Below are 22986 nucleotides of genomic sequence, written 5' to 3'. Positions count from 1 at the left end.
ATCAGCCGCGGTAAACTGGCTAGGGAAAAGGGTGGAGCAGGCAAAGTTTGGGTACCCTTTCTAATCTGCTCCTCTTGCCATGGAGGTGAGCAGTGCGTTCCTAAAAAGGGCTGCTCGGTAGCACAGATAGCTGCCGAACTCCAACGCTGCTCTGGTCGGTGAAGAGCGACCATATGGCCTGTGCCGCCTGTGTGCAGGTCTGCGACTACCAACTTCCAGTCAACCCGCACCTGTCACCTTCGTTGCTCGCCTGTCGCCACAGGGCTTTGGGTGGATGATAGAAGGGATGGAAGATGATCAATGACTTGCGCGATGAGTTTGATTAAAATGAAGAAGGGTTGCGCGTCGTTGACCTCACTCTCTCGCCCGCAACCATCTAGATCTGTGGCAAGACAGATGTCAGGACATCTGGAGATGAAGACAGATACAGCGAATGACCAAGACGTGCTTTTCTGCCTTGCCTTGCTCCAAGCATTCCACGGTGCTTGCTGTGTCCGCCTTCTTCTCCGTTGAACCATGAGGGTTTTCCTCCGCAGAGTCCGCCGGTGCACAGTCTTTACATGGGTTATAGGTAGGCAAGCCCTCAATCAACAGGGTTTGAGACCCGTCGGCGCTTAGGGTAGAGAGTGCTTTCCTAGAGGGATCCCCAAGAGTGTACGGGTTCCCTCTACCCGGACTAGTGGAGGGAAGGGGCGTTAGGCCATTCCCGGTGTTGAGACACAGCCCACAAAGCACATATATTATTGTGCACATATGTTGCTTAATTTTGATGTCAAAAATATATAATACATTACACGTTTAACTTAGATGAACATCCATTGTCATCATGGTTTAGCATGAGATTAAATAAATAAAACATTTTACGTAAAGGTTGTACTAGAGATCTGACATATTCACATTATCTTTATTAAGTAAATAAAGAATATACGCACAGGGTAAATCAAGGGAATTTTCCTTCAATTTTCATTTTTAGGATAGGGATCTAAAGATTTACTATTAAATCAAGTTACATGTATATATATTTGTTACGGAAATAATGTTTTGAAATGCTAATACGTGATAATTTTTTTTTTAATGAAATGACCATGCAATATGTTTTTGGTGTGAAAATTGTCACAGTAGTAATTTCTTTCCTTTGATCAAAATTCCAAAATTGCGTATTCCGCTTTTATGATCAAGGGTAGAATTATATTCCTATATAATTTAAAAGGCTCATTACAGAGCCAATATTGAATAATAACTGAACAGGGTAATAGCATGGTCTGCATTCAAAAGAATTTTCAAGAAAATCATCCAAATAAGATAGAAATTGCGTATTGAAAAACCAACCTTCTTCTTTCAAAGACACAGCTGAGAGAACGAACAAGTTGGGTTGTTGTATATGAACAGTTGATACACCATTAAAGCCACAATCAATTGAATGCTATCATACATTTTCTGAAGGTAGAGATATATGTCCTTCAAAAATTAACTATGAAAATTATTCACCCGAGATGGTACCGATACCGAAAAATTCATGGCCTGGCTCATGGACTATGAGGGGAATGGGAGAGTTTTTAGGTCACCTGAGTAAACTCAGGTGACCTATTGCTATCCGTTTTTGTCCGTCGTCGTGCGTTAACATTTGAACATTTTCAGCTTCTTCTCTGCAACCACTCAAACAATTTCAACCAAATTTGGTATAAAGTGACATTGGGTAAAGGGGAACAAATATTGTGAATTTCATGGTCCCTGCCCCGCTGGGGCCTGGGGGGTGGGGCCAAATCCACTAAAATTAATGCAATATTTAAAAATCTTCTTCTTTACTCCTGGACATCAAGAGGTCAAACTGTTTGCAGAATTGTAATCAGCATTGAGTCCTCTACCAACATTATGAAATTCATGACCCTGGGGTCAGGGGTTCTTAGGTGCTAGGGCGGGGCTAAATACAATATATAGTGAAAAAGCATTATTTCTTTGAAAATCTTCTTCTCTGTTCCTGGGCATTGAATAAACTAAATGAGTACAAAGTTATATTGAATAAGGCTGCCTCTTCAAAAATTAAGAATTTCATGGCCCCAGGGTCAAGGGTTCTTGGGTGCAAAAATCCAAATACATAGTTATGTTAAAAAGGGCCTTTTTAAAATTAAAATTTCATAGGGCGTGGCTATATAGATTTTATAGTGAAAATGCATTATTTCTTTGAAAATCTTCTTCTCTGCTCCTGGGTATTTCATAAACAAACCAAATACATAGTTATATTGAATAAGGCTGCCTCTTCCAAAATTGTGAATTTTTGGCCCGGGGTCAGGGGTTCTTAGGTGCTAGGGCGGGGCTAAATACAATATATAGTGAAAATGCATTATTTCTTTGAAAATTTTCTTCTTTGCTCCTGGGTATTTAAACAAACAAAATACATAGTTATGTTGAATAAGGCTCCCTCTTCCAAAATTATGAATTTCATGGCCCCAGGGTTAGGGGTTCTTAGGTGCTAGGGTGTGGCTATATATATTATATAGTGAAAAAGCATTATTTCTTTGAAAAATTTTTTTCTTTGCTCCTGGGTATTTAAACAAACCAAATACATAGTTATGTTGAATAAGGCTCCCTCTTCCAAAATTAGTGAATTTCATGGCCCGGGGTCAGGGGTTCTGGTGTTAGGGTGGGGCTCTATTGATTATATTGTGAAAATACATTAATTCTTTAAAAATATCCTCCTCTGCTCCTGAGTATTAACCAATGATCTATGTACATAGTTATGATGAGGAAGGATGCGTCTTCCAAATTTGTGAATTTCAGGGCCCCCCTTGGTACAATGAAAGGGGTTCTGGTGTTAGGGCGGGGCTCTAATGATTATATAGTGAAAATGCATGAATTCTTCGAAAACCTTTTCCTTTGCTCCTGGGTATTTTGCCAATATTAAGTACATATTAATAATGATGAAAGGTGCCTCTTCGAAAATAGTTAGTTTCACGGCCCCTGGATCAAGGTACTTGGGGTAGAGGTGACATAGTCTGAAAATAAATTAATGCTTTGAAATCCTCTATTTGGTATTAATCAACCATTTATGATGAAATAAAATTTATGATAAAATTTCCAGAATTTTGAAATATGTGCCCCCAGGGTCAGTGGTTCCTATGGGGTGGGTGCACAACTGATTATAAAGTGGAAATGCATTTTCTCTTTGTTACTCAGAACTTTCTCTGGGTATTAGGTAACCAAAGTAAGCAAGCTAAGTGTATAGTTATGATAGGCAATAGTGCCTCTTTCAAAATTTAGAATTTCTTGGCCTTTGATTTAAAACACGAACCAATTCAATTGTTGGAAAGTTGTTATATGATACTCAGGTGACCTATGAGGCCCGTGGGCCTCTTGTTTTTTATATCTTATATATGGGCCTTGTAGTTAAAAAATGTACAAAAGACTGTATGCAGAAAAAATGATTAAAACAGAGATTTCTTAAATCTTAATTAATCTGTAAAAATTAAGAATAACGAACGTCTACTTCATTATAATTTGTACAATACCATATGGATCATATGTTCATTAATTGACATTTTCTTTCTCATCAAGTTCATTTCTATATACAAGTATTTCGTTCGTTGCCAAGAAGCTCTCGGCAAAAATGTACATTTATTGGTTAATTAATTTTCAGTTAAATTTACAAATAGTCTTTCGATAAATACATATTGTATTCATAATTTTTAACTTACAGTTTTATCAGTTGTTTTTCAATGATAAAGTTCTTACAATAATTAATCGATTGCTTGTTGTCATTTTCATTACAAAGTGCACGGTCAGTAATTTAGATCCGCCAATCGCATCCACCAAACTACTCTGTTTTTTTTTTTTTTTTTTTTTTTTTTTTGCTATTTCAAGGCATAGTATCGAATCAGAAAGGCTTTTACTAGTAATTGAATTTACAAAAATTGGTATACAAATAAAATATGAATACACTGTATAGTTTACGGACATCATATTATATGCAGTTTAACATTGCAGATAAAGTATGAAGTACAAGCGTTTCGGAGTTAATTTAAAAATTAATTTATATGTACTTGTATACATATACTGTAAATAACAATTTATTCGCGAGAACTTAATTACGCGAGACTGTTTGTTCGTGAAAATATCTATCTCGCATAAATAATTTAATTGCTTAAGATTATGTAGTGCGATATCAACTCATTTTCTAAGTTATTACGGAGAAATATTTAGATAATAAAATGCTTTCTTTCATTGTTAATACGGATTCAATGGTTGTTCCATCAGTTATGCATACAATGACATATTCATCTTAAATACAATATTCAACAAATTTAATTTTACTTTGAATGATTTTTCATAAAGATGTAAAAGTTAACAATAAAATGCTTTATTTGGTTGTTAGTACGGGAATTAACGTCGCGGTTGTACATGTTGCAGAAAAAAACACTTAACCCGCGTAAGCGTAAAGTAAAATTAAATTTGTTAATGTAAATATTGTATTATAGATGAATATGCCACTGTAAGCAGTTAACTGATCGAACATGCAGCCATTGTTCAAGAATTCTATACATGCAGATGGCATGTTTTGAGAGTCGTTTATAGACTGGTTTACAACGGCAATGGTCTTCATCAGAAATAAAGAAATAATATTCAGTGGATGTAAATATAATACTATAATATACTGCCGTGCGAAAATTAAGTATGGTTTTTGTGTGCCATATTTTGTGTATTTATTATAAGAACTTATTTAGAAATGAAAAAACTAAACTAAACAATTTCTTCAGCTTAATAATACTTATAATTCAAAAATGCAATATTAGGAAACGTACGTTCATTTATTTACTCGCGAACACTATCCCCGATCCCTTGATATCAATACAGAGCTTTATCATCACATCAGCCATTCCGCTCGAAATTCAAATTTTCATTAAGATTAGTATCATATTTATGATGCACGACTGATGATAATGTAGTGGCTATATAAACCATTGGATCCTAAACCGCCATCAGAAATCCAAAAATGGAGCAGCTGATGAGCCTGATCTATTTAGCTAGCCTTTTGGCGGTGGGTGAGCCTCACGGGTACATGATTGAGCCCCCCATGCGATCCTCCATGTGGCGAGTCTACCCGGGATTCCCCCCTAATTACAACGACATGGAACTCTTCTGTGGGGGTGTAACAGTAAGTTTTTATTTGACGAAAACCGTCAAGTGAGTGCCGTAAAAAATACCCCCCCCCGTTCCATTGCTTCGCTGTTTTTATCTTTTTTTCTTCCGGCAGCGGTTAGAGTGCTCTCATAGTTACGAAATAGGAGTGCTTCTCGACGTTGTGGTTCGAATCCCACTGTGGGACGTGGAAGACCTGGTCCTTCGGATGACCCGTATAAACCGAGGTCCCGTTTCGCAGTAGGTGCTGGCATGAAAAGATATCTCCCCGCCCAGTGCCGAGAATAGCAGAAAATTTGCAGCTCTCCACCGGGCAGGTGGTGGCGTCTACATATGGGTAAAAATTCGATAAAGGACGTTAAACAATATAAAATCAATCAATCTATTTCCTCGATTTTAAGAACTTTAGAGGAAAAGTTAGAAATGTAAGTCAGATGCAATTTAATTATATATACTCGCTTTTAAAAATATATACACGTGGTATAAATAGATGTAAACGTGATTCATTTACATTTAAATATGGTTTGCAAAATTAAGCATCTAATGTAGCTACAAGCTATAAATTTAGCCGTAATGATGAGGTATGCTTATTTTCATATAAAATTATCTTGTATAACTAATGTTTGTACTATTAAACAAAAGGAAAAACATAAAATATGAAACCAGAGTATGTAATTATAAGGACAGTGGTTATCCTATGTTAGGAATGAAGATTAGGCTGACGGTGTTAAGAAATAATTACGAAGAAAAAAAACTCAGCTTGATTTCTTTTAGCATTAATTGTGTTGGGTAAAAATTATGGTACTGGCTTTGGTACGAATGTGGTTTGTAGTGTGTGTGTGTGTGTGTTCTTATGCGAGAGAGAAGAATCCTTCATAACCCCAACCATATTAATTCCAACCTGGGACCTAATTTTTGAACAACCTAATTCTTATAAACTTAATTAAATGGGTTGAACTGATGCGACTCTCCTTCTCACTCAGAGAATACAGAAGCAAGCTCTTCTGCAAGGTTTACATTTATTTTCATATGTCAGCCATTTACTAACTTTATAATCACATCCCTTGGCCTTTTGTAGGCAAAGGTTTCTTACAAAATAATATTATCTCAGAGTAATGACAATGTACAATTTTACTCTGAACAAATAAATCTAAAAATAAATATTAGACATTTCAGCGACACGATTTCAGTGACCATGTAGGTACAAAATAATTGCATGGATCGTCGGCTTTATCAGTATAATTACTTTATATAAGTAAGAATGAAGGTTGTGAAATTCTAGTTATTTGTGTCGTATTGTTATATTTTTGTTCTATTTTAATGCAAGCGACTTCAGGAATGTCATTGTATACAACATTCGGACACACAAGTGTTCTTTTTAAAGCCTGCTTTTCTTTTGTTCTATTTTGATGCAAGTGACTGCAGGAATTTTGGTATCATGATGTATCATATTGACATTCTAACATACGATGAATTTTGGTATCATGATGTATCATATTCCACATTCTAACATACGATGAATTTTGGTATCATGATGTATCATATTCCACATTCTAACATACGATGAATTTTGGTATCATGATGTATCATATTCCACATTCTAACATACGAGCAAACCAATAATATTATTCAATGTAAAAATGGTCTTCAATTTTTCTACAAGCAATTTCTTACTTTATCATATAGTACCCAAAAAAATTCAGGTTAGGAAAAAATGTCTAAAAAAATCATAAACATCTTGTAAATGGAATGCAATTGCAAATTTCAATTTTTCCAATTTGTTTTTAAAATTATAACAAATATATTTTTAAAAAGTGTAAAGATGGTATTAAAATTTATTTTCATTTGTCAATAAATACTTCAACAACGCTATCTAATTTATAAGCTTACTCTTGAACATGTAAAAAGCTTGACGAGGGCACGGGAAATAAAAGAGGGTAAGCTTAAAGAAAGTTATCTTTTTAACAATTTACTTATTGTATGTGTTCCTCTCAAACTGATCCAAGCATATTTGTTAAAAAAATTATCAAAGTTTGTTATTTATTAATATTTCTATTTTTTTTTTCAAAAAACATAAAACAACTCATGGGCTATATTAATGTATATTAAAATGCTATAAAGAAAAGGTTGTAGATCCAGTATATCGGGTTAATTCGGTTGTATTACATGTATATCGATATGACAAAACTATTATAGAAAATGAAAGAAATGAAATGAAACTTTAGGGAGAAAAATTCGCCTTTTTGATGATTGTTAAGAAAATCCTTATTTGGAAATAAACACAGTATAATTATAGATCTTTCTCCTTTTCCCTGTCATTATAGAAAAAAATGTTATGAATTTTCATATGGAAAAGGCTTAATATATATACAAGCATTGTTCTCTGAATTAAGCGATATATTCCTCTTATTTTAAATTTTAGTACATTTTCACAGAAAGTCATAAAATGTAATAATTACGATGAATCAGCCGCAAGCATTACTTTTTCAGATTGGAAATAAACAGATACTGATCTGTAATTATAATTTGACGTGTATCATAGGATTTTATCGGAGTTGGTAATTAAAAAATCGCCGCAGAGTACAAGATCGTCCACATATAGAGAGAAATGTCCCCTGTCCCTAGACATTCTGCATGTTAATTTTCTCGCATTTGTTCCCTAAATTTAGAAATTTTATTGCTACCATCAACATTTGTCCAATTTTGTGCGCAGAAAATCCCACATTATTTTTCTTAAAATAGGTCTATATAATAAAATCTTCAAATGGTTGCATCTTGTGTGCCTTCTTAAAAGCACTTTTAATGGATATGATTAGCTCTTCAACAAGCTCAATAATAGACCGCATTAAAAAAATAAATAACATTTTAAAGAGTAACGAAAAAGTCGACGGAAAAGTTAGAGATAAAAAAATCTTATTCAGTAACACACAGATAATAAAATTACATGTTGAAGAAGCTATATACAGCTGCAAATACTAATGTCAAGTTTACTGCATTTGAATGTATCTGAAGTGCAAACTTTCCGGATTTTTTTTTCTCGATAAATTGTTTATGAAAATGGATGCATAAAAAAGATCACTCAAAATATCAAGAATAATAAACACAATGATATTTGCATCTGTGTGATTTATGGCAGTTCTGAGTCAAATGAAAAAAAAGTCCTTTAGATGTGCAATAAAATTTTTGTATGTTGATTTTCCTACAACTGTGAAAAAAAGTTCAGAATTTTGATTTCCACGGGGGAAGGGAAGGGGTCAAAAATGTTTTTGAAAAGAGTTCGGCATTTCTCACAGTGGCCCGGTCATACAGTATTTTGGTTTTAAAAACTGGATGTATCCTGTGCTTATAGATTTTCATCCTGCGGTTGATTTGAGGTTTAAACATTTTTGTAAAATATAGTTATATTTAGCTTTTTTCCTTGTTACCAAAATACGAAGGTGATTACATTTAGAGGTTAACACCTATAAACACCTTGGGTATAACTGTCTTTATGTAATTTTCAGATGTAGACACTATATATCAGTATACATTGATTAAGATTTCTAAACTAGCTGTATTTGATAACCGTTGTTTTTAATATGTTGTCTTATTAAATATGGATAATGGCCATTTAGAGTTCATTAAATTTTGACATCATATTCTTTGAATGGTCCTTTGTATATGCTTAGAAACAATGGGACGAAATGGATGGAAAATGTGGAACTTGTGGCGATGCTTACGACGCAGAAGTTCGTGAAAACGAGGCTGGTGGAATGTATGCTACAGGCGCCATTGGTCGAAATTACACACGTGGACAAGTAATCAAGGTAGACCACCCAATACTTTAGGGAACTTTTAAGAGAAAAACGTTTGATAGATATAAAGTTTTCTTATTAATTGGATTAAGCAGTGGTTCAATCGACCTTTCTATGTTTTGTGCTTTATTTATTTATTTGATTTAATTACTAGTACTTAAATTGAAAGATGAAAGATAAAAAGTAAGTATTTATTATTATAGAATCTTAGGAAACATTCATCTGTACTGTTACAGGTTGGAATTCAACTAACAGCATCTCACTTAGGCAACTTTCAGTTCAAAATTTGTCCTCATAACAACCCAACCGTGCCAGTTTCTCAAGAATGCCTTGATCAACATAGACTGAATTTAGCGGGAACCGATGAGCATCACTTCTATCCGAAGGATACCGGATTTTACGAAATAGAACTTCAGCTTCCAGAAGACATGGTCTGTTCACAGTGTATCCTTCAATGGCACTACACAGCTGGTAAGAGAACTCACAACACTTAAAATTCGAAGGAACAAATGGGTAATCTAGGGCCAATTAGTAGACAGATTAGTAAATGGATAATTTTGGGCCACTTAACCGAACAATAATAAACAGTTTAGGTTGTCAGTGACTTTCTTTCGATAGAAATTTCTTGGAAAACGGGGCTAATGTTATTCTCTAAAACCATTTATTGGTACATGAGATTGAAACTACAATATATGAAAATACAATATTCATGATGCGCCATCTACACATAAAATAGCGGAAATATGTAGCATATAAGTAAGTTTATTAAACAAAACTAGTTATGCGGGACAAAGGACAAGATGGGCTAAGACCACTTTTTGGCCACCTGGTTTTGGGTGCATTTTAGAAAAATGCAACAGTTTATCATAAAAAAATACCTGTTGTCACCCCTACCACAAAATGAGCATTGGTTCGAAGTCATGGGATACATAGAGGTCACAGGAAGGCAAGAAAATATGGAAACCTCCAATTTTTTCTCATTTTATGCAAATTTTCATCGATTTTACGGCACATTTTGTTTCAGAAAACACAGAGCACAAGCTTGCCTATCTGCCAAATTTATATATTTCACTTATATCAAATGTAAATGATATATACATAAATCTCAGATAGGCAAGACTGTGCTCTATGTTTTCGGAAGTAAAAAATATTTCAAATTTGACGAAATTCCACCAGAATTAAAGAAACTCGGGAAAATGTCTTATTTCTGCACTCTCTTGTGGTCTCCACATAAGCTTTGGATCAAAATTAGTTCTGGTTGTAAAACAGGCATAATTTTGAGTTCTTAACTACAAAACTATAACAATTTTAACTGCATTCTCATTTTTACATCAAATAAGGGACCAGATTCGGCCTGTACCATGCATCGTCCTTTGTTCATATACATGTACTTTACTATATTATTCCACAGTATAATTAATACACTAAATCAGGAGTTGACAATATTTCTTCGTTACTTTTTTAAAATGTATAACAAAGAATCGAAATTACTATGCATCAGTTTAATATATAAATTCCAAACGAACAAAAAAGTGTGAAATCGTAATAACAGTGCACAATTGTATGCCTTCTTGTCAAATTGATAAAGTACCACTATAAATATGAACTTAAAATCCGTAACAAGATAAATTGTTTTATGATTTTAAAAAAAAGTTTATTAAGAGTTTTATTTAGATCTAAAGTTAATCATTAACATCACGTTATACTTCGTATACTATTCATATCGTGATTAGGTAACACATGGGGCTGTACAGAGGACGGAGATTGTTGTCTTGGTTGTGCCTCTAAACAAGAGACATTCATTAACTGTGCAGATGTTACCATCTTCGACAACGACGGGACGGTTCCTTCCACCTCTGCACCATCCACTGAAAAACCTACAACCGAAGCCCCTGAAACCAACGCTCCAACGACCCCTGCCCCAACCAATGCCCCAACAACACAAGCTCCAACGACTCCTGCCCAACAACAACAAGCTCCAACGACTCAAGCCCCAACTGAGGCCCCTACAACAACTCTGCCAACACACGAGACAACATCTGCTGAATCCGTGTTGATGGACTGCCCACCTGATTAGACGTTGATGTGTGACGGCGTGGGAGAATTGGCGGGAGACCTTACTCGACAGCAGTTCTGTAATGACCACTGCCGAAAGAAGACAACCACATGTACCTCAGAGTTCTGTACATGTACATGTCAGAAAATATCCTGCAAGTCGATTGGTCCATTCGAGGGTTCGAGGACCCATGACGACTGGTGTCAAATGATGTGTACACAAGATTTCAACGGCTGTCCTGAACTTAGCAGCGAGTGTGAATGTACCGAAGATGCTTAATGCTACTACTGTAAAGCTTCAGGATTAAGTCTTATTAAATTTTATTATATACTGAGTATATACATGTTTTTTCTGACCTATGAATTACTATTGATATCATTATAGTAAATCCGAAAGAAATAGTCCTCTGAACTTGTCTCTGTCTAATGAACGACATGCTGGTATATTCTAGAAAGGCAGGCGGCAAGTAATATGGGGGGGGGGTGGCTCCTCTTCCCTTTTTCAGAATTGACCTATTGAAGATGTTCTTTGAAAGACTAATCAGAAGTTGGACCCTAAACCCTCTCACGAAATAGAATTTTCCACAGGTACTTGTTGACAGGGCCCCCTCCCTTCCCCCGGATTATATATCCCTGGGTATCATAATACCACCACTGTGATTTTTTAATAAAACGTTTATTCTGCATTAATTCATTTTTTTTTTCATATGGAGTACGTATTAAATGTGTAGTGAAGAAATAATTTATTAAAAAGGTAAGATAAAAAATATCCTTTGACCCGGAGGTATATGTATATTTACGGAGGTGGAAGGGGTCCACAAGTACCTGTGGGATTTTCGTCTTTGAAAATTTCTCCTTTTATTTTGTCAATTTTTTCTGGTTATGTATGTTTTATTTTTTATTTTCCCCCACACCCTTCAAAGGGATACTACGTGCCTGTGGGGTATTGCCATATTAAAACTAAAATCCAGTACATAAACAATTTTAACGAATCCGTGTAATATCGAGTGTTTGGACTCTGATCTTTACCAGATATTATTATATTATTGAAAATCAAATCTCTCTCTCTCTCTCTCTCTCTCTCTCTCTCTCTACCCGTGTTTTGTAAACTAGTTTTTCGATGATATAGAGATTTTAGTGAATGGGAGTTGAATGGTGAGTCTAGCTAAGCTAGGTGTTGTTGAATACTGTCGTATGTTCGACACAAAAAGAGTGAAGCATTATCAGTAAGAGTATAAAAAGGATGTTTAATTGAAATAAGATAAAAATAATAAATAAAAATAACAAAATTATTGAATTCATACAAATAACACAATCACAGCTCCTCACAAAACCAATAGTCCATAAATAGTGATTAAAGCACCAACACTAATGTTGATAAATTATTAACATTGATTAATGCACACGGAAGTCGATAGGGCTTTGACTTTTAGGAGGTAATTGTAAGCCTGGGAAGGGAGGATTTATTTTTTGTGGTACTTGCGGAGTCTCTCCTGCGATTGCGAAACCAGGCGAAGGAAAACTCTGTTTCTGTGGTTCAAGGTTTGTTTGTTGTTGTTGTTGAAGTTGTTGTGAGTTCCATGATTGTCGGTTCTGTGAGTTCCAGGCTAGTTGTTGTTGTTGTTGTAACGGTGACTGCTGTACCTGTTGCTGTGAAAGTGCCCAGTTTGGGGGTTCTCCCCATTTTTTGGCCTCTCGAACAGGTTCTCCCCATTTTTTTGCCTCTTGAACTGGATTCCAGTTCATTCGTTCCGGACTACTTTGTACTCGGTCTTGATAGACGACTTGCTGTGGAGAATTTTGAGAGTTCACAACAGCAACTTGTTGACTAGGAGGTGGCTGTCCGCGCATACTAGACAGAGATCCCAGGGAGTGTACTTGGTATGTTGGAGCGATTCGACTTACTCGCTCATCAAAATGCCCAAACTGAATTTCACTAACAGGAAGTTGCATCCTCGAAGGTCCGGCTGCTGGAGGACGGTAGGGTTGGACGACTTCGGCTTGTTTTGGTCGTGGATTTGGCGTTACTGTGTATAGACTTTTTTTCATGTAATTTGGTTTAAAAGCATCAAGTAGGTTTTTAATAGTGTTTCTTTTGAAAGATTCACTAAAAGAATACGATGGATTAACTTGATTTTGAGAAATAAGTGACTTTACAATACTTTGAGCTGAGTTGTCAAGTTTTGGACGTTGTACATTGTACGTCGATTTCTTTGGAGCCGTTTGTTGTTTTTTCGTTGAAGGCCTTTGTGTAGTTTGAAGTGTTGGTCTCGGTTTTCTAGTGGAGGAAGGGGCTCTTGTTGTTGTTGTTGGCTTTTGAGTTGTGGTTGATGGAGTTGGTGTTGTTTTTGTTGGTACTGTTTTTATTGTTGTAACTGTTTTGGTTTCAGGTTTGCTATTCAGACTAGTTGGAGCGTTTGTCGTCTTAGGTGTTTCTGGATTCTTTGGCTTTTTTGAGTATGCTGTTCTAAAAAGTGGCAAAAGTCCACGATTAGATTTCGATTTGGTTGTCGTCGGCATAGTTGTAGGCGCATATGTAGTTGTTATTGTTGTTGGTGTTGTTGATAATAACATTTCAGTCGGAAGGCTTGTGGTAGATGAAGTTTCCTCGATGGTTGTTGTTTCTGGGGTCGTGGTTTCAGTAACTGTAGTTTCTAAGATAGTCGTTTCAGGTGCACCCGATGTTGATTTAGGCGTTTTTGAGGCTGTTGTTTCCGTGATCATTGTCTTCGCAGAAGTGGTTTTATTTACAGTTGTTTTCGAGTAATCCAGTGTGCTTGGTGTGTTAGTTTTAGCGTCCAGTTCTTTCGTTTCAGTCAAGAATTTTCTTTGAATACCTCTAGAACCAAAGTCATACGGCACCTTACCGAAAATGATATCATCGAGTGTAATAACCTCTGATTTTGTCAACTGATTAATTTTCCGGGAATCTATCGGGCTTTTTAGAACTTTGTTTATTGGAGGTTCGTTTGACTCTTTTAACGTCATCCTCTGTGCCTTTCGAAAAGCAGACGGAGTTACACTTAGGTCATTAGGAGAATCGGTTCGTACCGTCGCAGTTGTCGGTGATACCGTGCTTTCTATCACTGGATTAGAGGAGTAACTTAGTACGGGCGGTACAGGTGGCACCGGTGGTATAGCTACCTTCTTTACAATAGGTAATTTCTGTTTTATGGGTAAAGACTTGGAATCTGCTTCCGATTCTTTAATAGTTTTGCTTATAGGACTCTTTGAGTCCTGTTTTGTAGAAGAGTCCACATTCCTGAATGGCGAATCTAATAACTCCTGTGGAACACTTGGAGGAATTGTTTGTGTTTTTATTACAGTTTCAGTCTTGGGTTTAAAAGAAGCCTCCAAATTTCCAACAGCAAGATATTTCTTTGATGGATTACTTGTAGGAGAACACGTACATTCACATTTCATTTTAGATTTTGGTACCAATGCGAAAACACACGAAATTATTACAGCTAGCAGAATTAAATTAGTTGTAAGATGTTCCATATTGTCTTTCAAGAAGTAGTTCCCTTCTACAGATAAAAAAAATTATACAAATTAGACCATTTGCATAAGAGAAAAACTATTTGCCATTCTTTGACAGGAAAACAAATGAGTTATAAGGATGATAGACGATGTCATTTTTTGTGTAATTTCGGAGTAATTACGTCTAAATGAAATTCGGGTTTCTCATAAATAAGAAAACAACATACGATAGGACTTTAAACTCGTTTTTTAATTTCATAACGTAATATGTTAATAGAAAAATTTTGGCATGAGAATAGCAAAAATGTGTTAAATAACAATTTATATGTTTATATCTTTCATAATTATATCTTCTTCCATAACTTTTTGTGAATTAAAAGTAACTTCTTAAAGAGCTAATCAGAATTTTGTTTGAAATGCATTTGATATCGTTATAGGAGAAAAAAAAAGCATAAAATTTCCAGAGAAAAAGAAATGCTAAAAACCTTATTAAATCGTTTTATGAAAAACTAAATAAGTCAAAAAAGAAAATAATAAACAAATTATTCATGAGATTTTTTTTCCCAAAGAGTAAAATAGAAAAAAACTCAGTCGATTAGTGATTAGGTGATGGAAAAAAAAAGCTTACCTGTCTCGTTAGAATCCGTCTGTTCTCCTCCGATCTTAACTGTAAATGGCACTAAGACTCAATTGTACAATTTGAAATTCATAGAGAGGCCAACCGGGGCATACAAGACCCGTCAACTTGTCAGAAACAGAATAAATGATGCGCGCTGTCACGCGAAAAAAATTATGATATGCTGATTTTATGGAATATATGATTTTGACCTGGTCAGATAATCTGAAATATTCATTTAGTTTTGGGAAATTTAAAAAAAAGTGTTCCCCATGTTTGTTTCTCTTTTGTACATGTAAATAAGGTCACAAAGCTAGATCAGATGAATGTTGTTTTTAAACATTTATTTGAAAATGGGAGGACTTGATTTGATTTTCGTCATCTTTTGGTAAAGCAAACGAAGCCAGCTATAACTTCGTCATAGAACCACAAAGTACCTATAAAATCGAGTTAGACAAATGAATTTGAAATGAAGCCTTTTAAATCTCAGATTGATGCAAGTATGGTTTTCTACAACGTGTCATATAAAGTATCTTGTGATAAAGTGTTATGTTCGCCAGGATATAAAAGTTAAAACACTTATGTACATTAACATAAATGGACAATTACTTGTTTTAAAACTTTAATGATTGTAAGACTTTTAATTCTAAAAAGAGGTTTCGCACAAATTTGGAAAATTCTTCATAGTCTTAGTTCCATATATTCTTGACTCTAGAAGTTATGGTCAACTTCCGGTTATTAGTTTAATTTAAAAAGCTTTTCTTCTGAATTCGGATTTCTCGACAACGATTTTTTGGATTGATAACATTTAAAGACCACAAGATGCAAAAAATGGTGCAAAAGGTTTTACGGTGAAAACATTGCCAATTACTTTGTTCTTTTCAAATAATGATGAAATTTGTATTTAACGTGCATGCATCTGTACATTAAAAAAAGAGAACCTGTTACAAATTATGTATCTATTCTGTGAAATATTATAAACGGTTACTTAAAAAAAGAATACAAGAAAAAATAAAAATACAAAGAATAGAAAAATGAAAATAGAACAAAATTTAAATAAACCGATTTCATTGGTTCATTGGAAGAAGAGGGTTTTTTCTCTTCTCATTTATATGTTTCTGGTATTTCATTACAAGGTTAATATTATTTACTTTAATAAATGTAAAATCATGGTCAGTGTAATTGTGATATATTAATATATACAAATAATATTAAATGTTTAGTTTAATTTAGCGTGTTTTATACTGCATTAACATATCATTTATCTCATTAGTCCGAATCTACTTACTTTTTCAATTCAATCTAATATCACAACCATGACATAAGTGATTCTAAATTCGAACATTAAGGATAAACATCAAATAGTTGACCTTTTCTGAAAATTGCTCACTAGAAATTAATGCAACAGGACATCGTTATAACTTTGCACGTTCACAAATATATAAATATATTATTCATTTCTTGAGAAAGTGCAATAAAATTTTGTATAATAAATCGCAATGCAACGACTGGAAACAAAACGAAATACCACAAAGTACAAAAATTTCAATTACTTGCAATTTTTTCGGCGCTATTTCTCAAACGGCAAATTATGTGTATCTAATGGGGTAAAGTATAAAATCAATTATCTACGTGCAATAAATGGTCACAATTTTTAAACATTTTCATATTTGATTGATATTGTCCTTAATCACCGGTAAGCATTTTTTTCACCTCATGTATTACCTTACAATCCAGAGAGTGAAGGTTTTTGCAAACTTTTTCGATAATCACCGCAAAAATGACTAACGTTTGACAAGTCATTGCCACCAAACTGGCACGATTTTTCAGACTTCAAAAGCAAAACCGTACCTGACTTTTCGAATTTCTGATTTTTGCGACACTCAATAAAAATCGACAACATTCAGGATTTCATAACTTTGGGGTTTATATTCCCTTTTACAAGAAACGGAAGCTTTAGTGAATAACTACTTAACCACTTTTGCTAATTAGAATTGACATCATTAATGAAAGCAATAAACAATTTTGCAGAGATTGGTTTTGTCTAATTGATCATTCGTGGTCTCGTTATATATCTTACCCAAACCGCAATACAGTTACATGTAAATACAGAATACATGAACGAGATACAAAAATAAATTGTGTGGAACCTAAAATTGGTTATTTCAAATTTTTACATGAACAATTAACCATTAAGCGCTGCAAATGACACCTAGAATGTATTTAAAATGGTGACAAATTTCATATGAATACTTAATTTTAAGGAGTTGTTTGTACGTGCATAAAATATAGGTGGATAAATTTGTTAGAAGACAAGTAAAAGTAATAAAATCGGATCCTCTCCCAGATGTTGATAGCCTGCAGGCAGATAAAAAGTCACAGATAAAACACCTATTACAACGACAATAACAAATTTAAAACAATGTACTAGTATAAATTTACTTCCGTCAAAAGTTAATATGAAAATTTATAAGTTGAATAGATAAATACAATATTTCCATCGCTCTCGTCAGTTAATCCATGATTTATCGCCCTGATGTAGATTTTCAAAAAAAAATTTGCTTACGATACAGTTAAGATTTTTTTTATTGGCTACGCAAAGCGTCTCTTTTAAATTGAACCATTCGTACTATGAAAAATTAGTTGACAATTTAAGCGGGGGAGGTGGGTTAATTATGGATAGGACAGTTCCATCTTAAGATGATGATTTTTTATTTCATACTGTACGCAATAAATGTTTAAGGATTTTCATAAGTCATGAACATGTTCTATAAGAAAAGATTTTATTTTCCCATTCTGCCTCGTGATAATATTATTGGTTTAACCTCAACCTTGTTACTGAAAAAGGTTGCCTTATTGTAGTTACCTGTTATGATATATAATATATATATATATATATATATATATATATATATATATATATATATATATATATATATATATATATATATATATATATATATATATATATATATATATTTCAGTACATTACTTCTTCAGATAAATGTTATTTTCTTGGCTAAAAAGCCTTTTCTCTAGATCTACGTTTGCACTTCATAATTAAAATTAGTGAACTTAAAAAATCTGGCATTTTTCCTGAAGTGTACTGCCTGTGCTAAATCTGAAAATGTAAGACAAAGGTAAAAGTAACATTTTGTGATTCCTATAACTATTTTTTCGATAACTAAGCAGTGTAATAATTGTTACACATAAGTGAAAGATTTGGGAATTTATTGTATAAATCTTTGTTCAAAAGATGTCTTGCAAAATGTTATTAAATCTGGTCTCTCGGGATCAATTTTTTTTTCTCAACCTTTGTGAATGTCATAAATCTGAGGACAACTTGACTGGAAACTTCATCCACGTTGTAAACTTGTTAGTTTTCATCTGATTTGCAAGACCAAAACATGTAAATGCATAAATTATTTATTTTCAAGTTGATTAATGAACATTTTGCCTAATTATATTTATACAAAGCTGGGTTTTGCAGATTTGTGGTTAAATTAAGATCCAGAAATTCTTGTGAAAACTTTACTTAATTTTTATTTTTTTGCAGTAACTCGAAAACGAATATACAATAAAGCATTACAGCTTGCTGCATTATTTTGCGACCTTGAAGAATTTGAATAACATACATGTACAATGTCACCTTTCTGAATCAACTCGGATATGTGTCCATTATCATCATCGGGAAAATTATATCTACTATATGCAAAACAGGATAAGACAAAATTTGAAAAATGTTTATTATACTTTTTCCAAAACTATTTATCGATACAATCGAGTGGCACACTGAGTTTAGGTGGTGTGGTACATCCATCCAATAATTTCCAAGCGTGTTGCTAAGGAGGCGTTGCTATGGAGGCGGCTGCTGCGGTTTGATATGGTGATTCCGTTTATGACAAAGTCTGGCAGTTAAAATGAAGCCGGCAAGACCGAGAATAATATCACATACAGATATCAACAGTATGATTACCTGAAGAGGCAAAGCGATTTCCCCAGAATCCCGCCGAGTGTAAGTTTCCGTGAAAATAAATAAAGCGTTACAACAAGAGGTGACCTTAAAGATTGCTAGTATCCACAGTCGGTAGACCGTCTTTAATTCATTCCTACAACAACACATGTTAATAAACGTTATAGAGACGATGAAAGAAACACAGACTGCAATCCATACAAAGAAGAGAAGTGTCCGCGCATCAGAAGAAAACTGGATAATTCCGGTTTTCCAAATCAATGCCAACTCCAAAGAGTCAAAACTGTAACCGATCCATATACGGAAAACCAGAAACATACCCGGGCAACATAATGCCGGACGTTCTTTCAAAAACTTTTGACTGAAACATGTAAGAATAGCCCCACAAGCAAAAATGGTTAAGTCAGTGGGCTTCTCAAAAAATTCTTTCAGCATGTTGAGAGTGGTGTTTTCCCGCTGTCACCCATTTGTCCGTCAATGGCCGCTGCAACCAACAATTGTGATAATTTGAGGAGAATTTGCACAAAATAACGTCTATTATATCGAAGTGGGAATAAAGGTGCAAATGGCTTACAGGGACATTTTGTGATAATAGCTCTGAGCTCGTAGGGACAGTGGAGTTTTGACTTCGTATTTGAAATCTACTCTAACGTCATGTGCAAAGGTGAGGTCTGAGGTCGTTTGGCCGAAGGCAGACAGTTTGGTTCGAGGATCGACAAAGCACATTCTGCCGACAACTTAGTCAATAAATGTTTTGTCATACCTTTCATTTTCATTTTTTTTTTACTAGCTGCAGAACTGTAGCTCTCTGCTTCAGAAAATTCAGACAGAAAAAGCAGAGAGCTACAGATCCAAGCCTTGTAAAAACCTTCGATTTACGCCGACGATTTTTTGTCGCTACTTTAGGTATTTATTTCGTGTAGTTTAAGCTTTCTCTGGCTTTTAGAATGGTATCCTATAATAATTCAAATATTTAACTCTTATTCTTGATACTTTATTTACCTTTTAGCGGTCCGAAACAGTCCTGTATATAGTTTTGTAATGTCAGTTTACACAAACAGCCATTTGTTAGCGTTAAGAGGTAAGTAAGTGATAAGGAATAGAAGTTGAATGTATGATTAATTATTAAATACCATTTAAAATTATTATCAAAGCCGGGGAAAGAAAAAAATACACGGAAAAAAACCCATAGTAAGCGACAACAAATCGTCGACGTAAATCGAAGGTTTTTACAAGGCTTGGATCTGTAGCTCTCTGCTTTATCTGTCCGAATTTTCTCAAGCAGAGAGCTACAGTTCTGCAGCTATTGTTTTTTTTACATACATGTATTTTGTACTGTCTTCCGTGAATTGTTACCTCAGGTCCTTCACTGTTGAACACCAACGAATGAAAATGAGATTAAGCTCCGCCCTTTCTATGACGTAAGAGGTCCAACATCTCATCGACCGGTCCAGCATCTCACTCAGCGGTCAAACATCGATTTTTTTTTATCCCGGCTCAGCAAAACATTAGATATGTTGGACTTTTTTCGTATAGATTTGTATAAGAACAATTTTTAAAGGTAAAACAATTAGCGTTTGGACACCTTCACGACACATACACATAGAAAGGGGATGTTTTCATAATAGTCTCAGATAGCCAATATAATATGTTTTATGAATTAAAGTTAGGTTTTAAAACTGCAACTCGCAGCTGCCTGATACGTTTGGTATTTCCTTGTGACACTTTTTAATCGTTAAAAAGACTTTACCAGAAAATGTATTTACAGATGAAGCTTTCATAAGTTATTATCATGATATACTGTATTTATTGTGACATATATTGCTATAACTTTGGTCAATTTCATGTAATGGCGCAGATTAAAACGTATATAAAATTTAGTCATTGCTTACGTATTAAATCAGTCCTATCAAATGTAAGTTCTTTACTTCCAAACAACGTGACCAAAGTAAAACCGCAGACCTATTTTCCTTGTAAAAAAACCATTCAACATAAGTGCTGGAAACCACAACAGGTTATAAACAGATAATTGGTCCAACATCTGAATTTATTGCTATGGATCATCATAAAGCCGAGTATCGCTTCCTCAGAATCGCATTGTACAAAACCCAATAACAAAAATCAATCGCGGTTTACCAATAAAACGTTAAATAAGAGATTCATTGTCTTAAATGAAAAACAACCAAGAATATATATATATATATACTTATCTACTAGTACTTATTCAATCTACTTACTCTGACGCCAATTTCACACCAGAAAACATATTGCTATACTGTATATTGGTTTCATGCAGTTTCCTAATCGTTGAGACTTGAAGAGACATGGACACAGTTTCAGCTGAAAATTTTCAAATTTATTTTTACATTTTTTATGTTTGCAAATACTGATTTTTAATGATTATCAAAAGTTTGATTTTCAGTTGTCGAGATACAAGATAGATTTAGAGCTCCAACCCCTTTGTTATGTAAACAAGACCCGTGTCATGTTTTTGTTTAAATAGCTCTGATATACTAATACATGTTCGGTTCAAAGCAGATTTTTCAATAAAGAACTTAATTCTAAACACCATTAGACGGTTTTTAGTGATTTTGGGAATCTTGTTTTGTTATAAATATGATATTTTCTATTTGTAATCAAAAACAAGGCATGAACCTTGTTTACATTATGAAGAATTTTAAGTTGGTATCTTCTTTGTAACTCAACAAATGATGTTCAAATTTTTGCTGATCATTTAAATTGTCTTAATTAGGAATTGTAAACATTAAAATTGGTTTTAAAAATATCAATTGAAACTGTGTCCAAGTCCCTTTAAGTATCTAAGAATTGATCATTATTTCAAAAATCTTAGCAGACACATACATAACAATATACCGTGTAAATAGATTCATCATAGTATTCAAATTGAGTTCAAACTGAATCATAAAATTCAAATGAAATCACCATAGATTAATAAGAATACAAATGACGAAGTTTTAAAATGGACGTTAAATAGAAAATATACTGTACAGATGGAAAATTTTCGATTTCCCATATGTCCAAGAAAACAACTAAGAAATTGTCATATACAGACAAAATAGAAATATAAACAATACCAAAATACCCGGTAAATAAAAACGACAAATCTAAATAATTGAATACAAATTGAAAATATACAATATACATTGAAAGTCATGATATACAAATGGAAATACAAATATTAAAATTTACAATAAAAACGAATAATTATAAACATATATAAGAAAAATATGCAACACAAATTAAGATTAATATAAATACACTTTTTTAAAAATATGTTGTGAAACATGCAATACAATGAATACAAATAGAAATTAATACTAATGGAATATACATTTAGATAGCATATGTCAATATTGTAACGTATGACATGTCATAATATTTTGAATACTTTAGTGAAATGGGTTTGTATTATATTCTTAATGGAAATTTGTTATACTTATTGCTACATTTTAAATTATTTGCACAGTTTTAAAACAATCTTCATGATTTGAACGCTCTTCTCAATAAATTTCGTTTCAAAAAGCGACCACTTTACCACGTACATGTAATCAAATGAAGCTTTTTTTTTCTCGCAACAATTCTCATAGTATGCATCCTTTAAAGACTGTCTTTTGTCATCATGTGATGTGCTTTGTTTGTCATTATATGATGTGCTTTTATTTTCTATGTGGTGTGCATTTGTAAATTTATGTGATGTGCTTTTTAATTACGTTATGTGCTTTCGTTTTTGTGAAGTGTTTTCGTCATTATGTGATGTGCATTTTCATTCGAAATTACGTGATTTACGCAATTTTTATCGAGATGATAACGTTATAGTCATCATCCAGACCTGGATGGATTGATTCATTTAAAAAATTCCTTTGATTTACCAGTTCAAATAATAGCTGACCTTTTGGTATCAACTTTACTGAATT

At 33.8% G+C, this 22986-nt stretch overlaps 1 protein-coding gene and 1 pseudogene across 1 annotated transcript; one reads left to right on the top strand and one right to left on the bottom strand.

Annotated features, from left to right (window-relative positions):
• Window positions 1-4987: 4987 nt before the first annotated feature.
• LOC134277160 (uncharacterized) lies at window positions 4988-11296 on the top strand (annotated as a pseudogene).
• A 913-nt stretch (window positions 11297-12209) lies between these two features.
• On the bottom strand, window positions 12210-15171 carry LOC134277161 (mucin-2-like). Its single transcript, XM_062759444.1, has 2 exons — window positions 15091-15171; window positions 12210-14509 (listed from the first exon to the last, which is right to left on the bottom strand). The coding sequence occupies exon 2, from the start codon at window positions 14481-14483 to the stop codon at window positions 12378-12380; it is 2106 nt and encodes a 701-aa protein (XP_062615428.1). The 5' UTR covers window positions 14484-14509; window positions 15091-15171; the 3' UTR covers window positions 12210-12377.
• Between the last annotated feature and the right edge of the window lie 7815 nt (window positions 15172-22986).

This window comes from Saccostrea cucullata, unplaced genomic scaffold (assembly GCF_032062105.1).
Source record: "Saccostrea cucullata isolate Sc308-1 unplaced genomic scaffold, CSIRO_AGI_Scuc_v1 ctg7048, whole genome shotgun sequence".
NCBI lineage: Eukaryota > Metazoa > Mollusca > Bivalvia > Ostreida > Ostreidae > Saccostrea > Saccostrea cuccullata.
The sequence above is the reverse complement of the archived record's forward strand: the minus strand, read 5'-3'. Positions and strand labels throughout refer to the sequence as shown.